The sequence below is a fragment of the Herpailurus yagouaroundi genome, unplaced genomic scaffold, assembly GCF_014898765.1.
Source record: "Herpailurus yagouaroundi ecotype Mexico unplaced genomic scaffold, PumYag 29, whole genome shotgun sequence".
Classification (NCBI taxonomy): Eukaryota; Metazoa; Chordata; class Mammalia; order Carnivora; family Felidae; genus Herpailurus; species Herpailurus yagouaroundi.
Genome location: NW_024412377.1, coordinates 27,605,425 through 27,617,667, shown reverse-complemented (window position 1 = coordinate 27,617,667; position 12,243 = coordinate 27,605,425). Strand labels below are relative to the sequence as shown.

The 12,243-nt window shown below is 41.7% G+C and overlaps 1 protein-coding gene across 1 annotated transcript in view; it reads left to right on the top strand.

The window, feature by feature from the left end:
* Positions 1-12,243, top strand: part of AGXT2 (alanine--glyoxylate aminotransferase 2) — a 68,711-nt gene that overhangs the window by 37,331 nt on the left and 19,137 nt on the right. Inside the window, exons 10-14 of the mRNA XM_040492642.1 lie at positions 5,979-6,079; positions 6,673-6,765; positions 7,385-7,517; positions 9,565-9,656; positions 11,661-11,810. Of these exons, the coding sequence (XP_040348576.1) occupies positions 5,979-6,079; positions 6,673-6,765; positions 7,385-7,517; positions 9,565-9,656; positions 11,661-11,810 (569 nt within the window). The remainder of the gene's footprint in view (positions 1-5,978; positions 6,080-6,672; positions 6,766-7,384; positions 7,518-9,564; positions 9,657-11,660; positions 11,811-12,243) is intronic.

Below are 12,243 nucleotides of genomic sequence, written 5' to 3'. Positions count from 1 at the left end.
GGTTTTGATGGTTTCCTGTCTCACATTCAGGTCCTTTATCCATTTTGAGTCTATTTTTGTGAATGGTGTGAGAAAGTGGTCTAGTTTCAACCTTCTGCATGTTGCTGTCCAGTTCTCCCAGCACCATTTGTTAAAGAGACTGTCTTTTTTCCATTGGATGTTCTTTCCTGCTTTGTCAAAGATTAGTTGGCCCTACGTTTGTGGGTCTAGTTCTGGGGTTTCTATTCTATTCCATTGGTCTATGTGTCTGTTTTTGTGCCAATACCATGCTGTCTTGATGATGACAGCTTTGTAGTAGAGGCTAAAGTCTGGGATTGTGATGCCTCCTGCTTTGGTCTTCTTCTTCAAAATTACTTTGGCTATTCAGGGCCTTTTGTGGTTCCATATGATTTTAGGATTGCTTGTTCTAGTTTCGAGAAGAATGCTGGTGCAATTTTGATTGAGATTGCATTGAATGTGTAGACAGCTTTGGGTAGTATTGACATTTTGACAATATTTATTCTTCCAATCCATGAGCAGGGAATGTCTTTCCATTTCTTTATATTTTCTTCAATTTCCTTCATAAGTTTATAGTTTTCAGCATACAGATCTTTTACATCTTTGGTTAGATTTATTCCTAGGTATTTTATGCTTCTTGGTGCAATTGTGAATGGGATCAGTTTCTTTATTTGTCTTTCTGTTGCTTCATTGTTAGTGTATAAGAATGCAACTGATTTCTGGGGCGCCTGGATGGCGCAGTCAGTTAAGCGTCCGGCTTCAGCCAGGTCATGATCTCGCGGTCCGTGAGCTCGAGCCCCGCGTCAGGCTCTGGGCTGATGGCTCGGAGCCTGGAGCCTGTTTCCGATTCTGTGTCTCCCTCTCTCTCTGCCCCTCCCCCGTTCATGCTCTCTCTCTGTCCCAAAAATAAATAAAAACGTTGAAAAAAAAATAAAAAAAAAAAAAGAATGCAACTGATTTCTGTACATTGATTTTGTATCCTGCAACTTTGCTGAATTCATGTATCAGTTCTAGCAGACTTTTGGTGGAGTCTATTGGACTTGCCATGTATAATATCATGTCATCTGCAAAAAGCGAAAGCTTGACTTCATCTTTGCCAATTTTGATGCCTTTGATTTCCTTTGTTGTCTGATTGCTGATGCTAGAACTTCCAACACTATGTTAAACAACAGCGGTGAGAGTGGGCATCCCTGTCGTGTTCCTTATCTCAGGGAAAAAGCTCTCAGTTTTTCCCCATTGAGGATGATGTTAGCTGTGGGCTTTTCATAAATGGCTTTTATGATCTTTAAGTATGTTCCTTCTATCCCGACTTTCTCAAGGGTTTTTATTAAGAAAGGGTGCTGGATTTTGTCAAAGGCCTTTTCTGCATTGATTGACAGGATCATATGTTTCTTCTCTTTTTTTTTTTATTAATGTGATGTATCACGTTGATTGATTTGCAAATGTTGAACCAGCCCTGCATCCCAGGAATGAATCTCACTTGATCATGGTGAGTAATTCTTTTTATATGCTGTTGAATTCTATTTGCTAGTATCTTATTGAGAATTTTTGCATCCATATTCATCAGGGATATTGGCCTGTAGTTCCCTTTTTTTACTGGGTCTCTGTCTGGTTTAGGAATCAAAGTAATACTGGCTTCATAGGATGAGTCTGGAAGTTTTCCTTCCCTTTCTATTTCTTGGAATAGCTTGAGAAGGATAGGTATTATCTCTGCTTTAAACGTCTGGTAGAACTCCCCTGGGAAGCCGTCTGGTCCTGGACTCTTATTTGTTGGGAGATTTGTGATAACCGATTCAATTTCTTCACTGGTTATGGGTCTGTTCAAGCTTTCTATTTCCTCCTGATTGAGTTTTGGAAGAGTGTGGGTGTTTAGGAATTTGTCCATTTCTTCCAGGTTGTCCAATTTGTTGGCATATAATTTTTCATAGTATTCCCTGATAATTGTTTGTATCTCTGAGGGATTGGTTGTAATAATTCCATTTTCATTCATGATTTTATCTATTTGGGTCATCTCCCTTTTCTTTTTGAGAAGCCTGGCTAGAGGTTTGTCAATTTTGTTTATTTTTTCAAAAAACCAACTCTTGGTTTCGTTTATCTGCTCTACAGTTTTTTTAGATTCTATATTGTTTATTTCTGCTCTGATCTTTATTATTTCTCTTCTTCTGCTGGGTTTAGGCTGCCTTTGCTGTTCTGCTTCTATTTCCTTTAGGTGTGCTGTTAGATTTTGTATTTGGGATTTTTCTTGTTTCTTGAGATAGGCCTGGATTGCAATGTATTTTCCTCTCAGGATTGCCTTCGCTGCATCCCAAAGCGTTTGGATTGTTGTATTTTCATTTTCATTTGTTTCCATATATTTTTTAATTTCTTCTCTAATTGCCTGGTTGACCCACTCATTCTTTAGTAGGGTGTTCTTTAACCTCCACGCTTTTGGAGGTTTTCCAGACTTTTTCCTGTGGTTGATTTCAAGCTTCATAGCATTGTGGTCTGAAAGTATGCATGGCATAATTTCAATTCTTGTAAACTTATGAAGGGCTGTTTTGTGACCCAGTATGTGATCTATCTTGGAGAATGTTCCATGTGCACTCGAGATGAAAGTATATTCCGTTGCTTTGGGATGCAGAGTTCTAAATATATCTGTCAAGTCCATCTGATCCAATGTCTCATTCAGGGCCCTTGTTTCTTTATTGACCGTGTGTCTAGATGATCTATCCATTTCTGTAAGTGGAGTGTTAAAGTCCCCTGCAATTACCACATTCTTCTCAATAAGGTTGCTTATGTTTGTGAGTAATTGTTTTATATATTTGGGGGCTCCCGTATTCGGCGCATAGACATTTATAATTGTTAGCTCTTCCTGATGGATAGACCCTGTAATTATTATATAATGCCCTTCTTCATCTCTTGTTACAGCCTTTAATTTAAAGTCTAGTTTGTCTGATATAAGTATGGCTACTCCAGCTTTCTTTTGGCTTCCAGTAGCATGATAAATAGTTCTCCATCCCCTCACTCTCAATCTAAAGGTGTCCTCAGGTCTAAAATGAGTCTCTTGTAGACAGCAAATAGATGGGTCTTGTTTTTTTATCCATTCGGATACCCTATGTCTTTTTGTTGGCACATTTAATCCATTTACATTCAGTGTTATTATAGAAAGATACGGGTTTAGAGTCATTGTGATGTCTGTATGTTTTATGCTTGTAGTGATGTCTCTAGTACTTTGTCTCACAGGATCCCCCTTAGGATCTCTTGTAGGGCTGGTTTAGTGGTGACAAATTCCTTCAGTTTTTGTTTGTTTGGGAAGACCTTTATCTCTCCTTCTATTCTAAATGACAGACTTGCTGGATAAAGGATTCTTGGCTGCATATTTTTTCTGTTCAGCACATTGAAGATCTTGTGCCAATCCTTTCTGGCCTGCCAAGTTTCAAAAGAGAGATCAGTCACGAGTCTTATAGGTCTCCCTTTATATGTGAGGGCACGTTTATCCCTTGCTGCTTTCAGATTTTCTCTTTATCCTTGTATTTTGCCAGTTTCACTATGATATGTCGTGCAGAAGGTGGATTCAAGTTATGTCTGAAGGGAGTTCTCTGTGCCTCTTGGATTTCAATGCCTTTTTCCTTCCCCACTTCAGGGAAGTTCTCAGCTATGATTTCTTCAAGTACCCCTTCAGCACCTTTCCCTCTCTCTTCCTCCTCTGGGATACCAATGATGCGTATATTATTTCTTTTTAGTGTATCACTTAGTTCTCTAATTTTCCCCTCATACTCCTGGATTTTTTTATCTCTCTTTCTCTCAGCTTCCTCTTTTTCCATAACTTTATCTTCTAGTTCACCTATTCTCTTCTCTGCCTCTTCAATCTGAGCTGTCGTTGTTTCCATTTTGTTTTGCATTTTGTTTAAAGCGTTTTTCAGCTCCTCGTGACTGTTCCTTAGTCCCTTGATCTCTGTAGCAAGAGATTCTCTGCTGTCCTCTATACTGTTTTCAAGCCCAGCGATTAATTTTATGACATTATTCTAAATTCACTTTCTGTTATATTATTTAAATCCTTTTTGATCAGCTCATTAGCTGTTGTTATTTCCTGGAGATTCTTCTGAGGGGAATTCTTCCGCTTGGTCATTTTGGATAGTCCCTGGCGTGGTGCGGACCTGCAGGGCACTTCCCCTGTGCTGTGGTGTATAACTGGAGTTGGTGGGCGGAGCCGCAGTCAGACCTAATGTCAGCCCCCAGCCCACCGCTGGGGCCACAGTCAGACTGGTGTGTGCCTTCTCTTCCCCTCTCCTAGGGGCGGGATTCACTGTGGGGTGGCGTGGCCATCTGGGATACTTGCACACTGCCAGGCTTGTGGTGCTGGGGATCTGGTGTCTTAGCTGGGGTGGGTAGGCAAGGTGCACGGGGGCAGGAGGGGCAGGCTTAGCTTGCTTCTCCTTAGGTGATCCACTTCAGGAGGGGCCCTGTGGCAGCGGGAGGGAGTCAGATCCACGGCCGGAGGTTTGGCTCCGCAGAAGCACAGAGTTGGGTGTTTGCGCGGAGCGAGCAAGTTCCCTGGCAGGAACTGGTTCTCTTTGGGATTTTGGCTGGGGGATGGGCGGGGGAGATGGCGCTGGCGAGCGCCTTTGTTCCCCACCAAACTGAGCTCTGTCGTCAGGGGGCTCAGCGGCTCTCCTTCCCTTTGTCCTCCAGCCTTCCTGCTTTCTGAGCAGAGCTGTTAACTTATGACCTCCCAGACACTAAGTCGCGCTTGCTGTCGGAACACAGTCCGTCAGGCCCCTCCGCTTTTTTGCAAGCCAGACTCGGGGGCTCTGCTTGGCCAGCGAGCCGCCCCTCCGCCCCGGCTCCCTCCCGCCAGTCCGTGGAGCGCGCACCGCCTCACCGCCCTTCCTACCCTCTTCTGTGGGCCTCTCGTCTGCGCTTGGCTCCGGAGACTCCGTTCTGCTAATCCCCTGGCGGTTTTCTGGGTTATTTAGGCAGGTGTAGGTGGAATCTAAGTGATCAGCAGGATGCGGTGAGCCCAGCGTCCTCCTACGCTGCCATCTTCCTTTTCCTCTGTTTTTTCCAGTTTTAAATGAAAAGCTGAAGTATAAAATATATTTATGCTTCACTTTTGATGATGATGATGGATATTTTCTGTCCCTAATCTCTCCACTTCAGGAGACAGGTCTATATCCATGCGTCTAAGCAAGCACTAGGATGGTAGGTGGTGACTCACCTCTCAAATTGCTCTCATGGTTACTGGGCCCAGGGCGTCCGTCACATCCACATCTCCCTCTGTGCTTCTCCTGCTGTTCAAGGATATGAGTTTAAGTTCAGAAACTGTGTGGTGCTGTTTAGAATCAAATTAGAGGTGTGGGTAAAAATTCTGAAGTTTCAGTCACGTATGGAATGCATAGATCTGGGACCCTTAGTATTCCAGAGAAGGCTTCCTCTCCTTTGCTACCATGGATGGAATTGATCGGGCTCCAATACATTCCTCTTTAGACTGGATTCTAATTCTTCTGTAACCATATTTATTATCTCGAAAGACTGAGACTTTTTGTAGCTTTAAAATTGTATATCAGATTAAGTGGCAAGAAATGGTAAATAGAGTTATTATCAAATAGATTAAATCCATTCCCCAATTACATCTGAATTAAATCTACCCCGTTGAGAAGATGGTATCCTTAGGTGAAACAGCTGTGTATATCAGACTCAATGACACTTTGGGGCATTTTTCCCCCAGATGGACATGACTGAAGTGGTTCATTTATGCCTTACAACTATCCTCATCTCTCTGCTCAAACCAAAGTACAGGTTGTTCTGAAAGAAAGTTCACCCTTCAGAAATTTATACCCTCATATCCTGTTTACTGTATTGTAAAGATTCTAGTCAATTTACTCATCAGATATTCTTTTTTTCTGTGCTCTTCCCATTCTTCTGAATGTCATTCTCACGTCTTCAAATGCTATGTTTTGCTTGTTTGTTTGTTTGTTTGTGGTTTTTATTGTTCTTTGCAGACTGCTGCCAAGCAAGAGACCAGTATATTGAACAGTTCAAAGATACTCTGAACACTTCTGTGGCCAAATCAATTGCTGGATTTTTTGCAGAGCCAATTCAAGTGGGTATATTGACCTTAGACGCTAATTGGGCTTAAATTATCAGAGAATTTTAATTCATACATTCATACATTCTAGAGAATTCCAAAGTATTTAAGTGACCATTGCCGTGTCTCTCTCCAAATTCAATTCATTCTCTCAGTCCCCTTGAAAGAGAAGGGCCCTGATTTTCAACTGACCTTCAAAAACTGTCTCCTGCATTGCCCGGCTGAAAAGATAGATGAAACTATTGAATTCCTAAAATTCTAAACAAAGGGAAACCCCACCAATGTTTTGTTGCTTTAATACCCACACTGCCCTGGGGTGATTTTCTTCAGTGTTACCAAATCCCCTTAATCTACTTTGTTTCTAATCTCAGAAGAGAATAAACATTTGCATCCTTTTCCTAAAAGGCTTGGCATAAGAGTAATGGCCCCTCTCTTCACACATTGTTGGAACAGTTCTAAAGACCATTTTAAAAATTGCTAGTATTACTAATGCTAATGATGATAATGACCTTTCTTTCTTTCTTTCTTTCTTTCTTTCTTTCTTTCTTTCAACTCTTTTCAAAGGGCTATGCTGTTGTTATAGGACTCCTTGGTTTGGTCTTTTGCAGGGGGTGAATGGAGTTGTTCAGTACCCAAAGGGGTTTCTAAAGGAAGCCTTCAAGTTGGTGCGAGAGCGGGAAGGCTTGTGCATCGCAGATGAGGTGAGTGGCTGTGGAATAAGTGTGGTGTAGGGCAGCCAGGACAGGAAAGGCATAGGGAGAAAACTTTTTAAACCTTCCTCTGCAACCCAAGATAATGAAGCTTTTGCTAATTGACTGGTTGGTTAGTAGATTAACAAGTATAGAACTTTAACAAGCACAGAACTCAAATATCCAAAATGAAGTCTATCAAATAAGTGGCTAACAGGCACAGCTGATGCTGTCATCACAGGTGACATGCTATCAGTCAACACACTTTTTAAATTCCCATTACGGATTGCATCAGGGACAGTTCAAAACCCACATAGAGAACTTCACCTCATAATGAAGTTTTCAACTTCGATTTGCCAAAATAGTATAAACCAGACTAACAGCATTCATCTTAATAACGAAACTTGTGCAGCACTGGGGATCGAAAATCCAAAAACCTAGTAAACAGTTTCTGGTAACTAAAAGCTCAGACCCAGATTAAGTGCTGTGTCCATGTTTGTACAAAGATGGTGAAGATGATGGCCGGCAATGATGATACTGAAGAAGAAACGGAGGAAAGGGAAGAGATCAGAGTCAGAAAAGCCAGCATTACTTGAAACGTTTCAAATGATTTTGGATCTGTTTCCATCAGGTGCAGACGGGATTTGGAAGGCTGGGCTCTCACTTCTGGGGCTTCCAAACCCACGACATCCTGCCGGATATTGTCACCATGGCTAAAGGGATTGGAAATGGCTTTCCCATGGCAGCAGTTGTGACAACTCCAGGTAGAGCCTATGGGCAGGCTGCATTTGCTTCTGGGTTTCCTGTAACCGTGACGGCAGAAAACACGGGGTTGGGAATTTCTGTGGGTTGAAGACAGCGATGGGAACTACACGTGCATTTCCCTAGCAATGATCATGAGAAACAGCCTGTCAGACTGTGGAAGCTATGGAAGAATGCCAGCCCTTTGTGCTCTTGCTGCAGGGAAGATGAATTCTCCTACCCCCACAATGAAGCGCAAGGTTCTCACACACTGACAAGGTATCAGCAACCGTACCACAAAAACAAATCCCACACAAGAGATCCTTTTTAACCAACCTGGGGCTAACTGTGAAATTTCCAGAGGAGTCTTATTCTGAAGGAGACTCTTCCTTGGCCTAACTACGCCAATATGTTATAAACTCAAGGTCCAGAGTGACAGGTTTCTGTTTACGTCTCATCAACAAAACAGACAAATGCAGTACGATCTCACTTAGCCAGAATATTCTATAAAGCGAACATAAGAATGAGCCATATTTTCAATGTTGGTGAGGTTTTACAGAAAATGGTTTTTATGAATTGTTTATTGTTAAAAATCTTTAAATTGTTCCGTTTTTCCACCAGTAGTATCCGCTTCAGCGATACTAAAGGATAATTAAGTACCCTGTGATATCTCGCTGTTTTATTGAATGAATAAAGGTATGATACTGAGTCCAAGTTGGTATGCTCACTGCCTGACAAACCAATCATTTGAGTGGCCAGATGTTGGGGTCAGAAAAGCCAACAAACTGAGAGGATGGTGGCTTATCATCCTAAAGAAACTTCTCCCCTCGGGTCAATGTTCAAACTTCTTGTTTGTTAGCAAAAGGGGGAAGACAAAGGTGACTGATGTCTATAGACATCTGAAGAGGTCTTATAACTCTTTGTCTTTGGTCATTTGATCTTTGCCTACAGGAATCTGGTCATGCCATTCCTGTAAATCTTGAACATAGCATAGTCATTTCTGTCTGCACTTCCTTATCTCCTCAAGTGATGTAGGTTTCCAGTGAAAAAAACAAAAAAGGAGTCTTTGCAAATCTCAGCTATAAGCAAAATTCCTTCTATGATTAACATGCCTACTGGCAGAGTGAAGCAGAAATTTGTAAGATACAGGTTACAGCAGCAAGGGGAATAGAAACAACATGGAGTCAGACATGCTAAGTTTCTCCCTGTTCTAGGTACTAAAATGTGGATGTAGAAAGGGAAATGTAATGAACCAAATATATGCTCACCCTGAAACAATCCAGGAATTATGTTACTAAAACCTCGATGCGAGGTTTTTTAAAGATTGAAACCAAGAGTATAATACAGAAAAGAGGGTTACCAAGTGAAGGTCCCATGGAAATTCCCATAAATCAAGTGTTAAAGTACTTTTGAATTCACACAACACATTAAAGATTTTGTTATCACACTTCTAATTCAGTAAATAAGCAATTTTTCCTAATCCACAGAGTAAGTGGATTGGTCGTCTGGGGCTACCATAACAAAACACCACACACTGAGGGAATTAAACAGCAGATATTTATTTTCTCATAGTTATGGAAGCTCAAGTCCAAGATCAAGGTGCCAGCAAAGTTGGCTTCTGGTGAAATCTCTCTTGCAGATGGCCAACTTCTTGCTGTGTACTTGCAAGTCCTTTTCCTCAGAGAGAGAGAGAACATGAGAGAGAGAGGGCGCTCTGGTGTCTCTTTTTCTTCTTATAAAGACACCAGTATTATGAGGGTCCCACCCTTATGATTTCATTTAACCTTGATTACTTCCCTAAAGGCCCTATCTCCAAATACATTCACAATGGGAGTAGGGCTTTCACATAGGAAGAGGAGTCGGGGGGGGGGGGGGGGGGGCGGAGGCAAGGACACACACATAATTCCATTCATAACATCCACTATCTGGTGAATGAAGAATGAATTGGATTCAATGCCATGAAACATATTATTAATATGACATTATAGTAAATATAATTCAAGTGATGTGGTGGGAGATTATAAATAGGAATGTGTCACTCTTTGTCCACTTTTCATTCTCCCCCTCTAGAGATAGCCAAGTCTCTGGCTAAATGCATGTATCATTTCAACACCTTTGGAGGGAGCCCCATGGCCTGTGCCATTGGATCAGCCGTGCTTGAGGTATGTTCCAGCAGCCACGTCATTCCTCTCATTTCACAAAATGACTACTTCAGCACCAGAGACACATTATCCAAACTCTATGACATCCCATTATTAACGTGAAGAGTTCATTACCACTCCACAAATTTAGATTTCCAGTTTTTATTCTGCCCCTTCACCCCCTTTTTAAGATCTATTTGGGATGCTTGAAGTATTAGATACAAAATAATACATAATACATCTCACATGCCTAGGAAATATAAGAAAAGCTAGCTAGCTGGTAACACTGACATTTCCTTTTTATATTTCTGGTATTTGATGGATGGTTACCAACTGCCATCTTTGACTTCAGATTAATTTTGGTCCTTTTCTTTATATATTCTTCCTTCCTTTTTTTGTACAGTTATCAGCTGAAAGACTAACAAGAAACTGAGTTTTATGGGACAAACTACGTAATTTAGCAGTTGTTCAGCCCTACTCCATTGACTTTCCTTGGTATCTTATCTGTTAAGTGCCCTTGCTGATATGCACAACAGCACTTGTTTAAGAAAGTGTCAGGTATTACTGGAAGAATGTCCAAGAAATGGGTAACAATGATTGTTTGTGGGTAGAGGAATTTGGTGGCTGGGGGACAGGGGTCAATGAGAATTATTCTACTGATTTTTTTAAAATTTTTTAATGTTTATTTTTCAGAGAGAGACAGAGAGACAAGTGCGAGTGGGGAAGGGGCAGAGAGACAGAGAGGGAGACACAGAATCTAAAACAGGCTCCAGGCTCTGAGCAGTCAGCACAGAGCCGGACACGGGGCTCGAACTCACAGACCATGAGATCATGACCTGAGCCGAAGTCGGCCGCTTAACCGACTGAGCCACCCAGGCGCCCCTCTACTGATTTTTGAACTAGGCACATGATTCACCTATTCAAAAAATTTTTAAGTATTTTTATTTTGTTTAAGTATTTTTAAATAAACATAAGTAAGTAAAAGCTTCCCTTGCTAATTAAAAAGTATCTTCAAATACGATAAAATCACAAAATGAAAAAGTGCAGTCAGGAATGTGTCATTGACTTCGTTTTGTAGACATTGCCAACTTTTTTAAAGTGTTGTGTCACCTTGACCAGGTATAGAGGGTATAGGTGAACAAATAGGTTAAAAACATCGAGAGTCATGGATTCATGCAATTATTATCAGCTAAATCTAGATGTAGTATATTGTGGGTAGTCAAGAATCATGGTCTCTGCCATGAGTGGAAGTAGGTGAAAATATTTTATATCTTCAGGGCCCTCACAGAGTTCCCCTCAGCTCACGAGGCCTAGGCCCTGTGGCAGGACAATTGGGTAATGACAGCCTGTGTCTGACTGAGGGCTGACGAAGCAAAGGTCATTAAACTCCCAGTGGGGCAAGAACCTGTGACATATCTTTCCTCAGAGAGTTTGTCTTCTTAATCACTGTATCCCAGTTCTCAGCGAAGCCTGGCAATAATGAGCCTCAGGACTATGGAATCTGTGTTATACACTGCATTGAGAAATGTCTTTTATCTTTCCTAAATTTATAAAATCAAAAAAAATCGTTTAATTGAGAGAGAGAGTGCAAGAAGAACTCAAAGTGACAGGGAGAGAAAGAGAGAGAGACAGAGACAGAGAGAGAGAATCTTGAGCAGGCTCCACACTCAGTGCAAAGCACGATGTGGGACTTGATCCCATGACCCCAGAACTTTGACCTGAGCTGAAATCAAGAGTCAGACCTTCAAGACTGAGCCACCCAGGCACCCCTATTCTTTCCTAAGTTTTTAACCACCCCTGAAGATGAGAAGGGTTTGGGGAAAGTATTCCCCATACCAAGACTCTTTTGCACCTTACAGCAAATCTTTTTGTAGTACATGGCATGGTCACACTAGACTGGGTTCCATTTGTCTGGTCAAGTTGCCATAAAGAAAGTCATGCACATCTACTGTTCTGTGTTTCTCAGTCAATTTAAAACTTTTTTTTTTTTTAATGCAAGGCCACTTGGGACTTTTCTCTAAACAGGTGATTAAAGAAGAAAATCTACAGGAAAACAGTCAAGAAGTTGGCACCTACATGCTACAGAAGCTTGCTGAGCTGCGGGATGAATTTGAGATTGTCGGAGATGTCCGAGGCAAAGGCCTCATGATAGGAATAGAAATGGTGAAGGATAAGGTAGGTTTTGATCTGCTGTGCTCTCTGTGACTTCTTGGGGACAGCAAGAGTTAAAGTTGGAAGCATGGTCACTACAAGGTCACTTCATTCATTCTCAGGGAGAGAACACACAAGGCCAGGGACGCTCAGCAAAGCCCATCAGAGATAAGTAGGGAGTACAATATGCTAGCACGTCATCAAGAGTTCTAGGGGAGTGAGGGAGGGCATTTGGAACAGGGAGCTGATATTTTTCCTGCCAGAGTAGGCAGAGAGCATTGGTGATGATTGAATATTTAGAATTAGACATATGGGGAAGGGAGGAAGCTATCTGGGGAGGGGCAGGTGACCCGGAGAGTTCATGGAAGTAAAGGAGAAGGCCAGGAGTGGGTTGTGGTGATGGTTTGGGGTGAGGATGTTAAGGATATATAAGTTTTTGTGTTTGTCGGTTTGTGAA